This window comes from Dasypus novemcinctus, chromosome 3 (assembly GCF_030445035.2).
Source record: "Dasypus novemcinctus isolate mDasNov1 chromosome 3, mDasNov1.1.hap2, whole genome shotgun sequence".
In the NCBI taxonomy this organism is placed as follows: domain Eukaryota; kingdom Metazoa; phylum Chordata; class Mammalia; order Cingulata; family Dasypodidae; genus Dasypus; species Dasypus novemcinctus.
The window spans coordinates 14,442,884-14,464,205 of NC_080675.1; the positions used below are offsets into that span (position 1 = coordinate 14,442,884).

Here is a 21,322-nt window from a genome sequence, read left to right on the forward strand (position 1 = left end):
CCGCCGCTTTGCTTGTTGACTTTGGTTTGGTGTCCAAGTGTCTGGACAGAGGCTGCCCCCACCTCCACTAGCTGTCAGCCCACCCCAGCCGCTGTGCCCAGCAGTACCGGGTAGCCCCACCTCCCAAGGAGTCTGTGGTCTGATCGGGGAAGGCAGCTGTGGCAAGAAGTAATTTTAACAAATGTGTAATTGTATATTCAGTGAGGTTCCAGGTGCCTTTTGTTATCCCACAAATAATCCGTTTAGCCTGGTGGGGTCCCTGGCACTGAGCACGTAATGATCAACAGAACAGACTCCAGAGCCTTTCAGAAAATCCAGTGCACCATTAGAATCCACCAAGGGGCTCCCCTTCTGGGCTGTGGACCCCCAGACACGTTCCAGGGGGGATGGAGCGGGCAGCATGGGACTCAGCTGAGACGAGGAGGCCAGAAAGTGTTGTGGGTAGAGTCGGGCAGAGCAGGCCTGAGCTGGGCCTGCAGAGAGGGGAGATACTTAGTAAGTGTGGGTAAGAGAGGCAGGCCTGGCAGAGCCAGTGGGAGGTGCCAGGAGCTCCGCACCCGTCTACGTGCAGTCTTGGGGTGCAAGGAGGTTCCGTCAGTGTGAAGGAGTAGTCGTGCAGCCGCAAGCAGGTGGTTTCATCTCTCACGCCTCGTTGGTCTCTTTAGGGGATTATGTTGAGGAGTTCCAAGGGGATGTATGCAAAGCCCTTAGCTGGGAGGGCGAAGTGTGTGGCGTTTCTGATGATGAAGCCAGTATGTCACGTGGTGGGGAAAGTCGTCAGTGAACCAGGAGAATGTTCACGGTTGAGTACCTGGAAGTTCAGGTTACACCAAGGCAAGAATAATGATCCCGACGGACACATGGTCTTTGCCTCTCCTCTCTCTTTTCTGCAGGTTTTACCTTTATCCTTTGTTTTCTCGTACTAGAAATGTCATTAGAAAACGTAATTAAAGAACATGCTCTTGTTACCGTGCGTGTGCATGCACCTCACGTACAGATGGGCCTGCGGGGAAGGCTGGATCAGGGCCATCGAGGGTGGCCTCCAGAGGAGGTGGGCTGGCAGCCGGCCCAGAGGCTGTGGAAGGCCGGAGCAGGTCGGGGGGACCAGGATTGCCAGCCGCAGGCCCCACCTGGCACTGTTACCCACAATGAGCAGGGCTTTGGGTCCAAGGAGGCTGAGGATGAGGCTTTTGACCCCTGGGGGTGGTGGGGCGCCCTGGGCCGGCTCCAGGCCTCGGCCGGGGGGCCCTCACGCCTTGAACTGCTGCCCCTGGCTGGGGCTCTGGGCCCGGCACCCCACTTATGAGCCTGGGTGGCCTTGAAAAGGGCAGGCGAGGGGTGCACAGAGCAGGCCTGGGTGTGGCGCTGCTCAGCGGGTGCTGGATTGTGAAGGTGCATCCTCCTTTAGGGGAGACCCCAAATGTAAGAGCCAGGTGGGGGCTGGCTGGGGTGGGGCACTGGTTTTTGTCTCGCTCTTATCCTTCCACTGACCAGAAATGACCAGTCCCTTCCCTGACTGCCCACCTGACCTGGAGACCCACTGGGTCACGGGGAGACCGGGAAGCCCTGGGGACCTGCTGGGGCCACGGGAAGGAAGCAGGCATGACGCTTTTACTGTGCATCCGCTGCTCCGAGGCCGGAGCCACGGAAGACGGGGGTGCGTGTGTCAGGATGCCCCCGAGGCCACAGGTGCCCTGGCCGGGCCCATCTCCTTGCGGGGTGGCCACACTGTGCGCTGCCTGTGTCGTACCAAGAGACAGGGCCCCCTGAGCCTAATGGGGCACTTGCCCCCAGCCCCCGGCGTAGGCCTGCCCCCCAGGCAGCGGGTGGGAGGGCAAGGGTAGCTCAGGGATGCACCGGGTGGAGGGGGCTCGGGGCAGCAAGCGGCACCTGCTTCAGGCTCTGAGGCCAGGGGCACCGCCCGCTCCATCCTGGGCGCGGCCTGCTCAGGCCCAGGCGGCTGACACTGGCTTCCCTCTGCCCAGACGACAGGATCTGCTCGCCGCCCTTCATGGAGCTCCCGAGCCCGTGTGGGGAGGACACCATGCAGCTCCTGGAGAAGAACGGCCTGGCCTTCCCGTTCAGTACGTATGCGGCGGCGGGGGTGGGTGGGACGTCTGGCGGGTCCCAGCTCAGCTGGGGGGGGCTGGGCTGTTGGAAATTTGCCTGAGCCTGGAGGAGGGCCTGCCTGGGACCCCTGGGCTGTCCTAAAGGGGCCCCAGTGGGGGCTGCAGAGGCCGCTCTTACTGCCCCCCCCCCATTCCAGCCTTGGCCGTGTCTGTCCAGGTCGCCCTGAGTCAGGCACTAGTTGTCATCATCCATGTGGCTCCACCGCTAACTCCTCTCTACTTTCTCTTCCCCCTCCACAGTTTGCAAAACCAGAGTGGCTCATGGCACCAACTCTCACGAGGTGAGTGGCAGAAGCTTGGCCTGCCCTGCCCCCTCCCACCCCTGCACCCCTCCCTGCCCTTTCAGCTTCCGGCATCCTGCTTGGGGACCTAAGTTCTGCCCACGAACAGACCTGCTGCCCTGCTCCTGGGGGTGCCCTGGCTCCCCAGTAGCCCCCCTGTCCCCCTCGGCTCCCCCCGCCTCCAGGCTCCACAGGAACCCAGCAGAAGAAACACGGGGGCGCTCCGCAGGTTCTCCAGCCCGGCCTCGGAGCCCGCCCTGCCCGGGGCATGGTGGATGTGCTGCTGGGAACTGGAACTCAAACCCCTCCGACCTCTTCTTGGCCTTGAACCTGGGTCCCTTGAGGCGATCGTTTACTGAGCCCGTTCCCCGCAGGCACTGGAGCAGGAGCGGGCGGGGTTATTAACCCAAGATTCCGTCCAGCCCCTGAAAATCCATCGGTCCTGCCAAACTTAAAAGAGGGGTTGGGGCAGGGGACAGCCAGCCCACCTGCTCCTGCTTTCGTTCCTTCAGCCGACATTGTGGCCCTGCCTCGGGCGCCGGGACAAGGATGCCCAAGACGGGATCCCTGCCCAGTGGGGAGGCAGAGCCCGCGGAGGGGACAGCTCTGTTAGGGGTGGCACGTGACGGGAAGCGGGGGAGCATTTGGGGACCACGCAGGGGCTCCGCAGGTCTTGGTGCCCCTTGCAGTCCCGGGAGCTCGCTCCAGGGCGTTTGTCCAGGCCTCCCTTCCACTCTGCACTTCACGTCCTCGGGGTTCAGCCCAGCGTGGGGCCTCCACCCTCAGCACCAGCCGGGGTGCCCCAGAGGCAGGCCAGGTGGCCTGGTGGGCAGAGCATGACCCGGGCAGCAGGTACCTCGCCTCCGCGGTCCCCTCGTGCACCCCCGGAGAGCGCCTGTCCCCGGGAACACTCCAAGAGCGCAGGGCTAAAGCGGAAGGCGTGGCAGCTGTGAGCTTTTGTAGATTTACATAGCACAGTGGACCCTGGCATGTATTTATGGGGCGGGGGGGCCGGTATCTATAAACAGTGTCTGCACACTGTGCTCCTTGCTGTGAGGCCCGTGCTCGTGGCAAGGAAGGTGGGGGTGTGATCTAGACTGTCACCTGCTGCGAGCTCTTCTGAGCCAGCGCCTGTCGTGCCCCTTACGCTCTGCTTGCCTGGCCCTTCGTGGCCTCCCTGGCTCCTGGCCAGGCAGCAACCCCCTAAGGGAAGGGCTTCGGACCAGCGGCGGGCACAGTCAGGCTCCGGAGCAGCCAGAACCGAGCCCACGGGCCCTGCCCCGGAGCTGTGCCCCCTCGCGGGCCCCGGTTCCCACCTCCCGTCCTGTGCCCGCCCCGTCCACCACCGGCTCCTCTGCAGGTCGGCCCCTTGGGTTTCTCAGGATTGCGCAGTGAGTGTGATCGCCACTGGGGTTCAGTCAGAAGGGGTCAGCTTGGGAACAGGGAGCCCCTCTGCTGCTCACAGGAAGCTTCAGAACTTGGGCTTCAGACCCAGGCAGACCTGGGACCCGTCTGGCCCTGCACGTTCCCAGCCGTGCAACTCGATCAGTCGCCGGACCCCTCAGCCTCAGCCTCTCGCCTTTGTAACTGGCGCTAGCCCAGCTCTTGGGAGGGATAAGTGAGTTACTGCACGTGGAGCCGTTGCTGGGGCCCGGCTCAGAGGATGTGCTAGTAAAGGGCACCTCTAAGCTGCTTGGAACCAGTTGCCCCAGAGCTTGCCGGGTAATTGCAGCAGGCGGGAGTGGGGAGAGAGTGTCTGGATCCCAGGAAGTTCCCTCCTTGGGAGGCCCCCGACGGCCCCGGGGTATCTTCACCTTGATCGGCTCCTTCAGGGAGGTGATGGTCATCCCTCAGTCCAGCTGTCCAAGACCAGCTCTGGGACGGACAGACGTGCACCCCTCCCCGGCCACCACCGGGGTGCCCTCTCAGGGAGGGGCTTCTCTCCCCTGGGAGGCTTGACTCCGACCTGAGCCCTGCTGGGCCTCCCAGGAGTGCGGGTCGCAGGGGACCGTTAGCATGAGGAGCGTACCCCCTTGCGGGGAGCCCTCCACAGGATAAGCCTGCACTGGGGCTCCCCACTGATTTCAGGGTGCCTGGGGGTGCAGAGTGCAGCACGCCACGGGGTCAGATCACACAGGAAAGTGGGGCCCTCTGATTAGGGACTTAGACCGTGTCCCAGCCACCCGAGCCCTGCCTCTGGCTCTCGGCTGCTGCCTGGGGCAGGTGTTCAGAGCAGTTGAATAGGGGAACACAGGAACTCTCCCCAAAACGGGGCTGGGCCTGCCAAATCACACCATTTCCATTTTATGTTCACAAGCTGGTTTTTTTGTTTGGTTTTTTTAGGAGGTACCGGGGGTTGAACCCGGGACCTCGTACATGGGAAGCAGGCGCTCAACCACTTGAGCTACACCCACTCCCCATCAGTTTGTTTTTAAGGAATTGCTAAGCAAACCAAAAATACACACCAAAAAATTAGCCAACTACCTAGCCAAAGGCTCAGAGCATCCCTGGAGCCTGGACTCCTTTGTCTGCCCTGCCCAGCTAAGTGGCCCCCAGAGCACATGGAGGGTAATGTGACCATGGACGTGAGGACTGGCAGCCGGGGGTGGGCAGCCGGCCGGCTGGTCCCTGTGGTCCTGGGCAGCCAGCTCTGGGCATCTGATGGCTCCTTCTGGGGCCCCGTGGGCTGAGGAGTTAGCTGTGACCCAGCCCAGGCTGACCCATATGCCGTGGGCTGGCCTGTCCGTCCCACCGTCCTTAGAGCAGGCCCAGCCTTGGCCAAAGGACAGCGTTTTCTTCCAGCTGCCCCTTTGCTCTCCATCCTCAGTCCCCAGAGGAGTCAGTTGCTGGCAGCAGGTTTCACTGGGCCTTCCAGAGGTATCTTCCTCTTCCTTGAGAGTCTGTCTGTAAGGTTTAGTGTTTTAAGAGGACAAGACTTGGTGCCAGGCATTACCAGGTACCATTCTAGGCTCCGTCACTTCCCAGCAGTCACTTCTCAGGGCCTCAGTTTCCTCATCTGTAAAGGGGGGTGATGGCGATGCCTAATGCAAAGGTGCATTTTGAGGATGCCGTGAGGTACCTCAAGTAAAATGCTTAGAATGAGGCGTATCTGAAAGGTAAACAGGAGGCAACTCTTGTCATGCAGGCTTGGATCCAGGACATCCCAAAATCATCTGCTTCCTGCCTCCCCCTCCCTGGTCCTTGTGGAGGAGCCTCTGGAGATACCATGAGGGTTAAATAGTGCAGAGCCCAAAATTCCCTGAGGCTATAGTGTGAATAGTGCTCCCTGGGGTTGTGCAGTGCACAGCCTTCTCAACCTTACATGACAGGCCTGACCGATGCAGGATTTCCAAACGCCCACAGCAGGAATGATCCCCAGGGATTTTGTTTTGTTTTGTTTTGTTTTTAATAATATTAGAGCATATTTATTGAATTTCATAATTTCCGATCCTTATGACCAAATTAACCCTGACATAAACTTTGACTTTTTAAAAACGCAAAGAACATACTGATTTTTCAACTATTTTTTGACATATACTTTAATTTTCCTGCAGTGCTCATAATTAAGAGATAGTGTATGTACATTACCCTCTCATATTATGCTTATTAAATTCAAAGTTTGAAGGGTAGAAAAATGTCAACATTTTAAAATTAAAATTCCATCTCTAAAAGCTGCCCATGTATATATTAAAACACTGTTTCTTCTGACTGTACTCTTGTGATACATTCTTCTGTAAAATGTATAATTGTAGTCACATAACAATAGCTAGGATGAGGCAGTAATATCGTTTGAGGAAGGGACTACACAAAATGAGACCAAAGGTTGAACAAAGGAGTCCAGAGCATATAAAAGTCACCTGAGAACACCACATACACTTAATGCTTGTCGTTTCCCGGTTGGAAAGAACACGCACAAGGTTTTCTTATCAGATAGTTGTCAGGAGTGCATGGGGAATTGGCTAATATCCTGTGTCAGGTACGTTGAGAGAAGGTCAGTGCCACCGAGGAAGGAAACCAGCTGTACTCCTCCTTCCGGCTCGTCTGTATCCCCTGTAGCTGCCCAGGTGTTCCCGTGTCCCTGTGGCTCACGCCGCGGGGCCACGGTGCGCCCGCGTCTGAGGCCGGGCCGGGCTGGAGCTCTGACGGCGCTCTCGGGCCCCTGTCCCCCCAGATGGCCATCGTGTTCAACCAGGAGGGCCTCAACGCCATCCAGCCGCCCTGCGTGGTCCAGAACTTCATCAACCACAACGCCGTCCTGTACAAGGTGTTCGTGGTGGGCGAGTCCTACACGGTGGTGCAGAGACCCTCGCTCAAGAACTTCTCCGCGGGCACGTCAGGTAACCAGACCCGCGCCGACCCGGGCTGTCCCGGGCCCGGGGCCACGGCGGCATCTGCTCTCTGTCCCCAGCGCTTGCCTCCCGCCTCCCTGTGGTATTTCTGGAGGGCGTGGATAGGTGTAAAGGGCTTGGAGAGCGAGTTAAGGAGTCCTCCTCCACTGATGTCATGGAAGGCGCCCTCCGTCTGTGCCACCGTGAAGCTCCAGCAAGCTCCTGAGGGTGCTCTGAGCCCACGGAGCTCCCTGTGGGACCTCTGCAAAATGAGCCCGGGGGGGGAGGGAGTGCGCGGACCGGGCGCTAACCGTCACCCTTCAGGAGAGCGAGGGGGGAAGGGTTCCACGTGTTTCAAGCTGAGAAGAGTCCCAGCTACTGTCTTGTGCCTGCCTTAGCTCGTGGTCTCCGTTTTCCAAAGGCGGAAACTGAGGCTCAGTGGCTCGCTGCTTCCACAGCTGCCGAGGTGAATCTGCACCCCGGCAGGGGTCAGCAGCCCCGGGTCCCAAGGCCTCCCTGACCGAGGGGCCTCTGATGAGCCCAGCGTGGTGGCAGGCTCCCTGCCGCGCCCCCCTCCCAGGCCTGAGGAGCTTGTCAGGGTGAGGGCCATGGAACGTCCTGCAGACGTAGCATGAGTGGGGTTTGCCTGACGCTGCCGTCACCTGGAGTAACTGGGGACCTCAGGGAGCCGCTGGAAGCTCATCCCAGGGGCTCTGTGCTCGTCCACCAGGCCTGGCACCAGGTCCTCCTCGGGTGACGATATGCCAGCCTGGGGCTGCTCAAACACATGTTCTAGTGGTTCCAAAGGCATCATAAGGCAAGTTCCCAAAACTTCTGGAGCAGCGGCTTTAGAGTAGGCGTGAGGCTTTCCAAGAGGGCTCCTCAGAAGGATGTTCGATTGCCCTGACGTGGTTTATTGAGACACGTCCTACATTTATCTCCACAAGGGAAACTCGCCATCACTAGAAGCTTTGAAATACCCCGGCTGTTTTCTCCATCTGAGTCAGCAGATGTATCTTCTTAAAGTCCCTCCTGCTGGGACGTCTTGTCATCATCCACACCGTGTGGCTTTTTAGAAACGTCTCCTCTTGAATTAAGTTCAGCTGTTCTCATCCTCCCCCCTCAGCTGTCCATCCCTGGGACATTTTTCTTTTCACTAACACAATACAGAACGCAGACGCTTTGGGAAGCTGCGTCTCTTTTCTCACTTTCCTTCTGTGTGCAGGCGGCCCTCCCAGGCCCGGGGCTACAGGACTCGAGGCTGAGTTTTCAGGGTCCAGGACACCCCATCCTAACACTGGTTCCACTGCCCGCTGGCTGGTACAACAATCTCGGGGGAGGAGGGCAGGCAGGTGTTTGGGGGTGTCTTTTTATGACTTTGCAAGCAGGAGACATTCTTACAAATTGTGGGCAGGAAGAGGCCAGCATTTTTTTAATCCTCTATTATTTTCCTGATATTTTTTGATACTTGCTTTAGATGTGTGGAAAATACACGAATTTTACTGTAGTTCCACCAGATTTCTTTTCTTATCCATACACACAAAAAATTGGCCTTTTTTCCCCTCCTTTTTCTCCTGGTTGGAAAATGCAGGTCTTGGCCCTGGAGCTGACCGAGACAGAGGGGGAGCTTTGCATCTCACTCCTGGGAATGTTGCCTGGGTCTCCTCTCCAAGTTGCCAGTTTACCCTAAACTGCAGACTGTTTCACCTAAATAGACGAATAACGGTTAAATAGACGAACACGGAGATAAAGGAGAAAATGTTTCATATAAACCGAGTAACTTCCGGTGTATTTGTCTCTATCCACTCCCCCATGCTGATTCTGGGTCCGTGCCAGGGAGCTGCTGGGCTCTATGCTTTCACGTACGTCCTTCTGACCCAGGGAGACACTTCATGTGGCAGTGGCGCTTTCAGCTGGACCCACTGAGAAGGGCACGCCGGGGGCTCTGGCCTCTTTCCCAGCCCCCCACTTGGGCTCTCTGCTTCCAGGGCCTGGTGGGGCCAGTCCCACAGCTGCCCGTGTCCACACAGCCGGGTAGTGGCTCCTGCTTCAGGGGTTATTCTGGACCTGATTGGACATAAGGGCACAAGTCTTCATTCCACAACAGCCATTTTCTTTTGATTCTAAGTGCACGGTTTTTGTTTTCTTTTGTTACGTGTGTGTCTTACAACCAGTGGCTTCTTGCTTCGGCTGTTGGCTGGAACCAAAGTCACGTTCTTATAGAGAAGAGTCACATTTGCTTATGCCCATCACCAAGCACGTGGGCTTCAGATTCTTGGGGTGTCCCTTCCCTCTCTCCCGCAGTGCGAAGGCTGAGCTGGATTCGTGGCTCTTTCTTCCTGTGTGGTGGGTTTATTTCTCATTGACCTTGATCTGAAGACATGGCCCCTTGGTCTCCCAGCTTTAAGCAGGGGTCTTCTGTGATACTCTCCATCTTGACCTTTTATTGCCCTTTGGGGTACGTAAAAGAATGGCGTCAGCACACTTTCTGCAAAGGGTGAGATAGTAAATATTTTCATTTCCACCACAATTAGTCAGTGCAACCAAGCAGCTGTAGACAGTTGTAAATAAATGGACATGGCTGTGTTCCAATAAAGCTTTTATTTACCAAAAAAAAAGTTTATTTATTGAACCTCCCGTGTGCCCAGCCTGGTGCTGGGAATCCCACAGGAAGCAAGATAATGAGCCGAGCTCCCTGCCCTTGTGCACTTACAGTCTAGTGGGAGAAACTGCAAATTAGGGGACAGGTGAGAGAGGAGTTGGCTGTGGCCTGAGCCGAGGGGCTCCCAGGAAATAGAGCGGGTCCCGGGGAGCCACCCAGAAAAGGCGGCCACGCTGACCCTCAGGGAGGTGAGGCTTGTCCAGAACTGGCAGGAGCTTGACCCCCCTCTGCGCCGCTGTGCCATGGCCCCGCCCTAGGAGGGGACCCCCGAGAGCTGGAGAGGAGGCACACGAGGCCGAGGCCGCCCGGCCGTGGCTTTCAGCTCATGTCTGCACTGCTGAGTTGCTGGGTTCTTTGGGGGCTCATCTTGGCACTGCCTCTTCTTCTGACCTTGCTCGCTCATCTGTAAAGTGGGCACAAGAGCACCCATTTCCTCCTCTCGTTGCCCGCCCTCCCCTGCAGGAAGCTGGTGGTACTTTCTTCCCCAGGGCTCTGGATGTCTCTGGACCAGCCTGGGTTACAGAGAATGGGTGGGCCCCGAAGCCGAGGTTTCCCCAGTGCCCAAGGCCTGGCCACGAGCTCGGTGAGCAGGGACCGGTGGGTCCATCGGCTTGCCGTGGAGGGACTGAGGACCTGTGGCCAGGCCTCTTCCCTGGGGCTCCGACCCTTCTGACTGCCCGTGTCCCACGGCCTCTTGGTCACAGGTCCAGGCTGGAGGCCATTCCTGCTGTCTGCTCAGGCAAACCTGCAAAGTCCTGGGCACAGGGTGTCTTCTGCTGCCCTCCTGAGCTGAAGGTGAAGTTAGCCAGGAGGAAGAAAGCAGTTCCCTTGGGAATGGTCCAGACTTTTGTCCTTGCTACAATAAGCTGTGGGCTGGCATCGTCCGTCCAGTTCTACAGGCATTTGTTGGACCCCTCTGGGTGCCTAGCTCAGTCCCCTCCTGTCTCTAGCCCAGCACCATGGTGTTTGCCTCGTGGCACCTGCAGGTTTCCCAGCCTCCCTGAACTTGGCTGTGTCCACCTGCCTCCCAGAGGCTGGCTCTTGCTGGCCCTTTCCCTCCCCTTGGGCCTGCTGAGCCCGGGGGCCCTGAGGCGCCAGGGGGGTAGGCACCCTGCGCTTGGCGGCGCTGGGCTATGGGACGAGAGGTGGGCAGCGCCTGCAGAGGGCCGCCCCACTGCCCCAGCTCCTTGGCCCTGCTCCGGCCTCAGGCCCCCGAGGCCGCCTCTGCTCGGCCATCCGCAGCAGGAGTAGAGCCACTGGCCGCTTTGCACAAGCCCTGCAGGGTGTTTATTTTCCCCAGGCTCCTCCCCGGGACCGTCTCTCGTGCCCCGCGTCTGGACGGGCTCTGGTCGGAGCGGGAGGACTGTCAGGCACACCGGGGCGGCAGGGGGCCTGCGTGCCCCGCTAGCGGGAAGGACGCCAGGTACAGCTCAGCGCCTGCCTGCCCGGCCTCGCCCAAATCACCTCCTGATGCATGATTGTCGCGGCGCCATAGAGCCCTTGAGCTGGGGGTGGCGGGTGGGGTGGCTGCGAGAGAGCGGCCCAAGCTTGGCCCTGGCACGCAATGGTGCTCTGCCGGCCCCCCGTCTCCCGTTCTGGTGCTCAGGGTCCTGGGCCCCCAGGGTGAGCACCAGTCCTGGGAGTCAGGGGTCCGGGCAGAGCCTGCAGGGCCACTTGGAGGCTCATGGCCAGGACCGTCTGTGTCCCTGGGGGAGGAGAGGGGGTGGGATGGACTAGTCGGTCCCTCTCGTAACTCAGGACCCTGGGGTGCCGTGGTTTTGTGATTCACGCACTCTCATCCCACGCTCCCAAGTGCTTGAGAACATGTCTCTGTCTGATCGACTGGCCGACCAGCCTCGCGTCCCCCCAGGGATGACCTTGGTTTATCCCCAAGGACATTTCTCCTCCGGGGCGAACAAGCGCGCTGCCTGCCTCCCGCTGTCCTTTCTCTGGGGGCGGGTCTGCTCCTCCAGTGCTCGCTGCGGCCGGGGGTGGGGGGGGCAGGGATGTGGGGCGGGAGCGGGTGCACGGGCCGGCGGGGAGGCTGGGCCACCTTCCAAAGCCAACCTTGTTATTTTGTGTGCTCTCACGGGTGGACGCTCTGGGAGCCCAGGTTCTGACTTCCTATCCATCCCCGCCCCAGGGAGCTGGAAAACCCCAGAACCTTTGTACGTGAAGCACTCACTCGCCGGATTGTGGCCAGGCCGCTTCTCTGTGGCATGTTCCTCGAGTGCCGCCCCATGGGCCAATGCTGGGGCTGCGGGACATACAGACGCCTCTACCCTGTGGGTTCTCAGGCCTTTGATATTTAGGGTCACAGCATTTCCCTCTTCTTTAGTCACCCTTCCTCTGTAGTCCACTCTTTGGTGACATCCATAAGATAGGCTTTGGGGCTGGGGCCATAGGCATTGTGGGAAACCCAGTCCAGCAATGAAACATGGTGGTAGAGGGTGGCTGGCGAGGCCCGTCATCTTCGTGCAGGAAGAAAGAGCAGAGTGGAGGCCGCGGTGGGCCCCGTCCGCCGTGGCGTAGGCTGAACTGGCCTCCAGCTCCCTGGAGCCCCCATTGGCTGCCGCCCGCCACCTCGAGCCCGTGGCTGGGGCGGCACTGCCCCCTGGTGGCGGGTGGCGGAGCCGACGCGCTACCCTGAGGCTCACGGGCGCCCCCCTCTCTCTCTCTCCTTCAGACCGCGAGTCCATCTTCTTCAACAGCCACAATGTGTCCAAGCCGGAGTCGTCCTCGGTGCTGACCGCGGTACGTACCCCCGCCTGCCCGAGACCTTCGCCCTCCTTTGCGCCTGGCGGCCGGCACAGCCGCGCCCGGGCACCCGTCTGGGGGGGGCTCGCCAGGGCTGGGGGAGGAGCCCCACCCCCGGGCCATCCCGGCGGGATCTCTGACTCAGCCCCGCCCGAGGAGGTCCCCCAACGCCAGGAAGCGGAAGGCCTGCTTTCTAGAATGTCCGTTTCCTGATGGAGAAAGAGCGTAGGGGGGGGGGCAACTCCCTCTCTGCTTTTCCTTTTCTTTCCATGTCCTCGTTAGTTCAGGAAGTGTTGAGGAGCCTGCTGGGCCCCCCATGCTCGGTGGGTGCTAAGCTGGGGCTCAGAGCCGGCTGCTGGGGGCTGCACGGGGGGTGGGGGAGGGGATGAGCAGGAAGAGGGCGGGTGCTGGGCAGCCCAGGGGCTCATCCACGGGCACCCAGCTGTGGGCATGGCGTCAGAGCAGGCATCCGCGCCTGGACCTGCCCAGGCTGGGTCTTCCGAGAATGGTGGGCAAATCCTCGGCCAGCGCTGGCCCAGAGCAGACAGAGATCCAGCAGACAGAGATCACTCCAGCCTGTCCCCGTCCAGTGGGCACGTCCCCTGCACTCGGCGCCCTCTGCCCGGCCTCCCACTCCTCCAGGACCCATGAGTGCTGGTTATCTGGGGACTGGGCTGTGTCCTACTGTCCTCGGGTAGGGCTCACTAACAGAGCATCAGCCACCCCCGTCTTGCCCCCTCCGGCCCAGTGGGTCCAAACCCTAGCCTTCCCTCTCCATCTGTGTCCACCCCCAGCCTCGCCCCCTCTGCCCCTGTGGGCCCCACCACCTGGCCTCCCCTCTCCAACTGTGTCCACCCCTGGCCTCCCCTCTCCATCTGTGTCCACCCCTGGCCTCCCCTCTCCATCCATGTCCACCCCCACTCACCCCCAGCCTCATCCCCTCCGCCCCTGTGGACCCCACCCCTAGCCTCCCCTTTCCATCCATGGCCACCCCCACCCACCCCCAGCCTCGCCCCCTCTGCCCCTGTGGACCCTACCCCCCAGCCTCCCCTCTCCATCTGTGTCCACCCCCGGCCTCTCCTCTCCATCTGTGTCCACCCCCGGCTTCCCCTCTCCATCTGTGTCCACCCCCGGCCTCCCCTCTCCATCTGTGTCCACCCCTGCCTCCCCTTTCCATCCGTGTCCACCCCCACCCACCCCTAGCCTCGCCCCCTCTGCCCCTGTGGACCCCACCCCCCGGCCTCCCCTCTCCATCTGTGTCCACCCCCGGCCTCCCCTCTCCATCTGTGTCCACCCCCGGCCTCCCCTCTCCATCTGTGTCCACCCCCGGCCTCCCCTCTCCATCTGTGTCCACCCCCGGCCTCCCCTCTCCAACTGTGTCTACCCCCGGCCTCCCCTCTCCATCTGTGTCCACCCCCGGCCTCCCCTCTCCAACTGTGTCTACCCCCGGCCTCCCCTCTCCATCTGTGTCCACCCCTGGCCTCCCCTCTCCATCTGTGTCCACCCCGGGCCTCCCCTCTCCATCTGTGTCCACCCCCAGCCTCCCCTCTCCAACTGTGTCTACCCCTGGCCTCCCCTCTCCATCTGTGTCCACCCCTTGCCTCCCCTCTCCATCTGTGTCCACCCCCACCCACCCCCGTCTCACCCCCTCCGCCCCTGTGACCCCACCCACAGCCTCCCCTTTCCATCCATATCCACCCCCACCCACCCCCAGCCTCGCCCCCTCTGCCCCTGTGGACCCCACCCCCTGGCCTCCCCTCTCCATCTGTGTCCACCCCCGGCCTCCCCTCTCCATCTGTGTCCACCCCCGGCCTCCCCTCTCCATCTGTGTCCACCCCTGGCCTCCCCTCTCCATCTGTGTCCACCCCGGGCCTCCCCTCTCCATCTGTGTCCACCCCCAGCCTCCCCTCTCCAACTGTGTCTACCCCTGGCCTCCCCTCTCCATCTGTGTCCACCCCTTGCCTCCCCTCTCCATCTGTGTCCACCCCCACCCACCCCCGTCTCACCCCCTCCGCCCCTGTGACCCCACCCACAGCCTCCCCTTTCCATCCATATCCACCCCCACCCACCCCCAGCCTCGCCCCCTCTGCCCCTGTGGACCCCACCCCCTGGCCTCCCCTCTCCATCTGTGTCCACCCCCGGCCTCCCCTCTCCATCTGTGTCCACCCCCGGCCTCCCCTCTCCATCTGTGTCCACCCCCGGCCTCCCCTCTCCATCTGTGTCCACCCCCGGCCTCCCCTCTCCATCTGTGTCCACCCCTGGCTTCCCCTCTCCATCTGTGTCTGCCCCCGGCCTCCCCTCTCCATCTGTGTCCACCCCTGGCCTCCCCTCTCCGTTCTTGTCCGTCCCCACCCCTGCCCAGCCTCGCTGCTCCCCGTCCCTGCCAGGGCCCACCCCCACCGTGCACTCCTGTCCCAGAGCCCAGGCAGCCACCCCGTCCCCTACTGGGTTTCCTCGGGTCCCCGTCTCAACCTCCCTGGGAGGCCTGTGCAGGGAGCCCTGCCCTGGCCTTGCAGTCCTGGCTGCCTTAAGGGGGACCCAGCCCCAAACTCCTTTTTACCCTGCGAGAGCCGATAAAGGGTGGGGGGGAGTGCGGGGGCTCATCTCTTCCCTCTTCAGGCGTCTGCAGCCTGACCTATAGGGCGCTCGGGAAGCCAGTCACCTATGAGAAGCACCCACAGCAGTGCCTGGCACATGGGAAGCGCTCGGGCGTGGCCGCCTGGGTGACCAGGCCACCGGGGCAACCCCCACGGGCCCCTCCTCAGCCCTCCGTCCCCTCCCCGTTTTCCCAGGCATCGCTGGGTCTTTCACGTCTGACCCACTGACGGGGTGTTCTTGCCTTGGCCTTGTTCTGGGCTGGGTGTTTGGTTTCAGATCACAAGACGGCTTTAGAAGGACTTACCAGATTCCTTAGCTGAGCTGAGAAAGTGCTTTCTAAACAGCGTGCAGGGAGGGGGGCAGCAGCTACAGCCCCCGTCGCGGCCAGGCCTGTGCTGCCAGCCCTCACCGTGTTCTGCTCCGACCCTCGCCACGATCCCATGGTGCAAGCATTTTGATTGCCCTATTCATTCAAGTGAGAAATGAGGGCCAGAAGGATGAGGCTGCAGCTCAGGACGCAGCAGGCACCAGGCAGCGCCAGCACGTCTGCCTGGGACGTGGCAGGGGCCCCTGGGCCGGGAGACCAGACCCGGGAAGCCCCCTGCGGCGGCTGAGCTGGCCCTGCTGGGCGGGAGGGGCCGGGAGGGCCCCCAGGCCAAGGAGCCTGGCCTCTGCTACCTGGCGCGTGCCTCTGATAGCCAGGCTGGTGCCGCCCGGTGAGAGGACCAGGCGGCGGAGCGCAGGCACGGGGGCGGCTCTGGCAGTGGGGTGCCCCAGCCTGGGCTCCCCCTCGAGCCCATCTGGGAGCTCCCCACTGGCCGTTTCTGCCTCCTGTGCTGGGGCGAGGGCTGTTTGTCCTTGGCACCCAGGGCTCCATCCCCAGCCCCCTGACCGAGCCTCGTTTATTTTAAGTGAGGCGAAATCCACATCTCATAAAATGAGCCATTTTAAACTGAAAACCTCCCGTGAACGTTTAGTCCAGTCCCAGTGTTGTGCACAACCCCCTCTATCTAATTCCAAAACATTTTCATCACCCCAAGGTAAAACCCTGCACCCAGTAACCAGCCACTCCCCGGTCCCTCCCCCCAGCCCCTGCAGCCCCCACTCTGCCTGCAGTTTCTGGGTTTTCCTCTTCTGGACGTTTCACATAAGTGAAATCACGCCATGCCCGACTGTTTGGGCCTGGCTTCTTTCACTTACTGACTTACTGTAACGTCTCCAAGTTTCCTCGGTGTCTCCGCTTGTGTCAGAGCTTCCATCCTTTACGTGGTTGCATAATGTTCCATTGTATGGCCAGGCCACACTGTGTCTACCCGCTCCTCTGCTCGTGGGCCCCTGGGTTGCTTCCACCTCTTGGCAAGTGTGCATCTTGCCGCTAGGACACTTGTGAACATGTTTCCGTTTGAGTCCCTGCTCCCGCTTCTCGTGCATAGGTACCTAGGAGTGGAATCGCTGGGTCCTAGGGCCGTTGCCTATTTTTGGCCCAACCTCTTTTTGACTTTTCATGGACCAGCCATGCCCCTTCCCCCTAGCCCCTGAGCCCACCACCCCTGGGACTGCAGGATTTGTTGAGTGCCGAGGTGAGCTCTCGGCTGACCTAGAGGTGACGCCGTGTTGTCCTGCCTCGGAATCTAGATGCGGCAGCCCATCGGCTAGGCCCCTGCTGCCCCCGCCCTGCCAGAAACCTCGTTGCCCTCTCAGCCGTCGGGGGGGGGGGGGGGGGGGAGCATTGGTCCCACGTCCCAGACGAGGGAACTGAGGCACAGAGGCCAGGTCCTGTCCCTGACCACAGAGCTAGGACGTCACTGCCAGGATTGGAATTCAGGTCCCTCGGGTTTCAGAAGTCCAAAAGGAGTGGAGGCTGGTGTGTGTCTCCCAGGCCAGGGTGCCCAGGGCAGGGGATGACCTGTGGACTGGTTCCCCGGAAGCTTTGTTTAAAAACGAACTCGGGCCCCAGGACTTGTGTGGGAAAGCAGGGCGGCTCTGGGGGGAGCCCAGGTCACGTGGGGAGCAAGTAAGTTTGGAGACACCATCGCAGCCTCTGGCGAAGGGAGCATGAGCCGAGGCCGAGGGCCACAGTGGAAGCCCGGGCCACGCTGGTGAAGGTTGCCTCCGCCCCCGCCTCTTGTAGCTGCGTCCCGGCAGGCTCTGGGCCTCCGCTCCCCTGCCTTCCCCCCGGATGCCTTTCTCGCTCTGTCCCCACCCAGCTCCTCCCGTCCTCGGGGTCCCGCCCCGATGCTCCCAGGTCCAGAGCAGACTCCCCACCTCCCTCCTCCCTGCTGAGAGGGTGGGTGCTGTCGGTGTTAGAGGCCGAAAGCCACGGTCTGCATCCACCCAAGGCCTCTGAGCTGTGCAACCGCCAAGCCTCAGTTTCCCCATCTGCGAGCACCCGCCCCCTGGGCTCTTATAGGACTAGAGGGGCAGCGCGTGTGAGTATCTAGGGCCTGCCCACCTTGCTGCCATCTATCACTTTCCGCGGTCAGTCTCATCCTTCTCACCGGAAGTGTGCCGCGGGGTCCCTCACCCACCCCTCGTGGCCTGATCCCACGTTTGTGCCGGCAGCTGGACAAGATAGAGGGCGTGTTCGAGCGGCCGAGCGACGAGGTCATCCGTGAGCTGTCCCGGGCCCTGCGGCAGGCGCTGGGTGTGTCGCTCTTCGGCATCGACATCATCATCAACAACCAGACCGGGCAGCACGCCGTCATTGACGTCAATGCCTTCCCAGGTGAGGGGGGGTGTGGCCCCGGCCCCCGCTCAGCTTCGGTGCCCCGGAAATGGGCATGCATGGTTTGTTAGGGGCACAGGACCTCGGAGCCTCGGGCCCTGCGGTGCAGCCGGCACACAGCAGCGGGTCGCGTTCTCCACCTGCCGCGTGGGCTGTGTCATCCCCCTCAGCATCTCTTTGCCAATTCTCCCCTGACCCCTCGTTTCTTATACTAGGGTGTCTAGGGAAATAGAATCAACAGGAGATATCCATCAATAGTAAGAGGTTTTGTAAGAGTCTCTCATGACCGTGGGGACGCCCAAGTCCAGGTTCTGCAGGCAGGCTGCAACCAGGGGCTCCGAAGAAAGTCCAGTGAAGGTCCTTGATGAGTTTCCAGAGATGGTGGCTGTCCAGAGACAAGCTGGGAAATTCTGAATGCTGGAATCCCTTCCCCTTTTAAGGCATTCAACTGATTGGATAAAGCAGCACTCACTGCTGATGGGGATCTCCCTGACTCATGTAACTGTCATCAGCTATCTATGATCTACCACTGCAGTAAAGTCACTGGTGACTAAAGTCCCTAAATGCCCTTGTATTACAGTTAGCCCAGGGCTTGCTCGACCCAACAACTGGGCACGATTACCTGGCCGAGTTGACACAATAGCCTAACCATCACAACCCTTGTAGAGTGAAACGGCTAAAAGGGTGTTGCAGAGAATACCCACACCCCCACCTCTAGTTTTCTACGTGGGGGAAACTGACGCCCTAGAGAGGAAGGAATTGTCTCAGGGCTCCCAGCAAGTTGGCGGCAGGGCCCGAGGGCCCCGGGCACGTCCTCCATGCTCGGCCCCGAGCCGCGGCGCGGAGACCAGGACTTGGGAGGGTCTCCAGGGCCCAGGTGGCTGCTCCCTGCTGTCTGCTGAGGCCCCGGGGCAGGAGCACACGCCAGACCCTTGGGAGCCCGCTGGCGCGAAGCCAGGCTCTCTGTGCCCCAGAGCTCCGCTCGGGGAGGGGCTCAGTGGGAGCACATCCCCATGGCAGCAGGCCCCGGGGGACCCGGCGCCATGGCCGAGAGCCCAAACATCACCCCGGGGCAGCGGCCAGGCGGCTGGTGGGCTCCACGTGCCGCACACAGACGCACGTATGTGACCTCTGGTGGGTGCTTTTGCTTATTTAGTGAGTTTATTGAAAACCCCCGCGTGGACTGGGCTCACCCAAGGGCGGGAGCCCTGTCTCGGGAGCACCGCTGGCTGGGTGTCCCGACCCGGTGATGCCTGGCCCACAGGGGTGCCCACTGTGTGTGTCATATAGGGGGACAGGCGCAGAGCCAGGGGGAGGGTGTGTCCACACACCCACACACATGCACATGGACCAGACGAGGTTGTGAGACCCAAACCCAGCGTGGAGCAGGGTCCCCACACCCAGAGCCAGGTGTTCTTCCCACCCATCGCGTCCCCAGTTCAGGGGATGCAGGCCACGTCTTTTTTTTTTTTTTTTTAATGTTACATTTAAAAAAAATGAGGTCCCCATATACCCCCCACCCCCCTCACCCCACTGCTCCCCCATAACAACAGCCTCCTCCATCATCACTTGGTGAATACATCTCTGAACTGCACCTCATGGTCAGTGGTCCACGCCTTGCAAGCAAGAGAACAGGCTCCCAGTCCCTGGAAAATCTGACTCAGGGCACAAAGGAATCGTAAACATGGCTCAAAGGTGTGTGGGGTGGTACATCTCCCCGGGGTAGGGCAGTGGCTATGAGTTGGGAGCCGCAGGCCAGAGCCCGAGCACGGTCCTGGGAGTGACCCGGCTCAGGCCCTCACAGCGCCCCTGCCTCAGCGCAGCCCGTCCCAGGGGTGGGCCCAGACCCCACAGCACTCCCCAAGCTGCGCAAAGTTCTGGAGCCTGCCCACTGCAGGCTGAGCCGTTCCAGGCACAGGGGCGGCCCTCGGAGCACTCCGGGAGGCGCACTGAGGACCAAGGAACAAGGGGCAGGGGTGGCAAGGATACAGCGAGCGCTGTCGGGCCGGCGTGCGCTTCCCCCACCACATTGGGCGTGGGTTGGCACAGACACAGCGTCAGGTTTAGCAGAGCTGGGGTTTTGCCAAGCACGTGTGATGGGGTGAGCGGGCAAAGGCACGTGCAGGGCGGCGGCTAGAATAACAAGCCGTGGACCCTAAACCAGGGAGGGCTGGCGACAAAAGGTGGCAGTCAGCGGACTGCAGGTGTTGGGGCCAGGAGGGGCGAAGCAAGGGCTGTGGGAGAAGTTCTAGAAGGAGGGGACAGGAAGGTGGTGGGAGCCTCCGCTTCCTGCACAGTCGGCCAGCAGGAGCTGAACCCTGTCTGCCCCGACCCAGCACAAACGGCTGTGGGAGACGCAGGCCGGGCGTCCCTGGGGCCGGGCGTCCCCACATGTGGCCTGGGTGTTGGGAGGGCGGTGGTCCCCGAGAGCCAGAGTGGAAGGGGAGGCTTCCAGGGAACCAGGAGAAGGGCCGTGCAGCAGGGCCAGGCGGCGAGGTGGGCTGGAGGCTGCTGGGAGTGACGCAGCTGAGCCCAGAAGAGCCTGGGGGAGGGCCCTGGATGCTGAGGCAGGGCCCCAGGGAGGACACGCCTGTCCAGGGGCCCGGGGGGCAGGGACCGGGTATCCAGGCGACAGCTGCTCAGGTCCCTCCAGCTTGGTCTGCCAGCCTTGGCAGAGGCCCCGGGTCCCCTCTGGGCGGGCACCTGTGCCTGGACTCGGGATGTGTCCCATCCCAGCTGCCTTTGTTCAGGCACCTCTGCGCCAACACTGCTCCAGGCTGCTCTCACAGCACCTCATTCTGTTCCCCCAGTGACCCCCGCGGAAAGGACGTACCCCTGTCTTGTGGCCAGCAGGCTGGGGGCAGGTTAGTGCTGCCCTCCTGGCCGGGAGGCGTCCTGGCCCTCCCAGCAGGCACCGCGGGCTCCATCCTTGGTTTTGCTTCACCAGGTGGCTGGGCGGGCCGCTGAACATGGCAGAGACTCCCTGTAGGAGCTATCAGGACGGTAAAGACCAAGGAGAGGGCTGTCCCTGGGGTATCAGTTCACACCTCAGTCCCTCTCCCCAGGCCAGCCATGAGCCCTGACGGTGGGTTTGGGGCCAGCACAGGCCTTGCCCGGCCACCGGCCGTGGCCTCCCCAGCCACCGGGGCCCCCTCAGGCCTCTGGGCTTCACCTTGCCTCCACCCCGCCCGGAAGCTCTCAGACGTACATCTGCCAGGCTCTCGTCCCTGTCTGAGGACAGCAGGGCGGTTGCTAAGGGAACTGTTTCCTGCTCCCTGGTGTTGACAGAACAAGCACTGAGGACCCAGCAGCGGCTCCAGGCTCTTCTCCCCTGCTGCATCCCTACCCTGGAAACGCAGCTCCGTGCCCACTGGTGACCTCCGACAGCCTGGGCTCTGCCAGCCCTGGGGCCTCCAGCCGGGCCCCCCGCAGGCACGGAGCACCTGAGTCAGGACCCAGTGAGCCAGTGGCCGGGCGGGCCTGCCCTGACCACACACAGCCCCGGGGCTGAGTCCTCCGGCGGACGCACCCGCCAGCACCACGCAGTGTTGCAGGGCACACACCGGCCCAAAGGGCTGGTTCAGATCCTGGCTCTGTGTGGACCCTGTGACCTTGGGCCTCTCTGAGGCGCTGTATCCTCTTCTGTAAAAATAAGATAATCCCAGGCCCACTCCTGGGGCCTGCAAGGACACAGTGGATTAAGGAACGGTGGCCGTCGGCAAACCACTACCTTCTCTGTCGCGGCCCACAGCCGTGTCCGTCTGTCGGTGGCTCTGTGTGTCTTCTGGGCTGGTTGCTTAACTCTCCATGCCTATTTCATCATCCGTTAAATGAACAAAGAG

General features: G+C 61.4%; 1 protein-coding gene across 2 annotated transcripts in view; it reads left to right on the forward strand.

The window, feature by feature from the left end:
• ITPK1 (inositol-tetrakisphosphate 1-kinase) overlaps positions 1–21,322 on the forward strand; it is a 176,737-nt gene that overhangs the window by 149,462 nt on the left and 5,953 nt on the right. For both annotated transcript variants that reach the window (XM_058292392.2, XM_058292397.1), the window contains exons 5-9: positions 1,986–2,084; positions 2,370–2,410; positions 6,582–6,747; positions 12,087–12,154; positions 17,318–17,480. In XM_058292392.2, the coding sequence (XP_058148375.1) occupies positions 1,986–2,084; positions 2,370–2,410; positions 6,582–6,747; positions 12,087–12,154; positions 17,318–17,480 (537 nt within the window). The remainder of the gene's footprint in view (positions 1–1,985; positions 2,085–2,369; positions 2,411–6,581; positions 6,748–12,086; positions 12,155–17,317; positions 17,481–21,322) is intronic.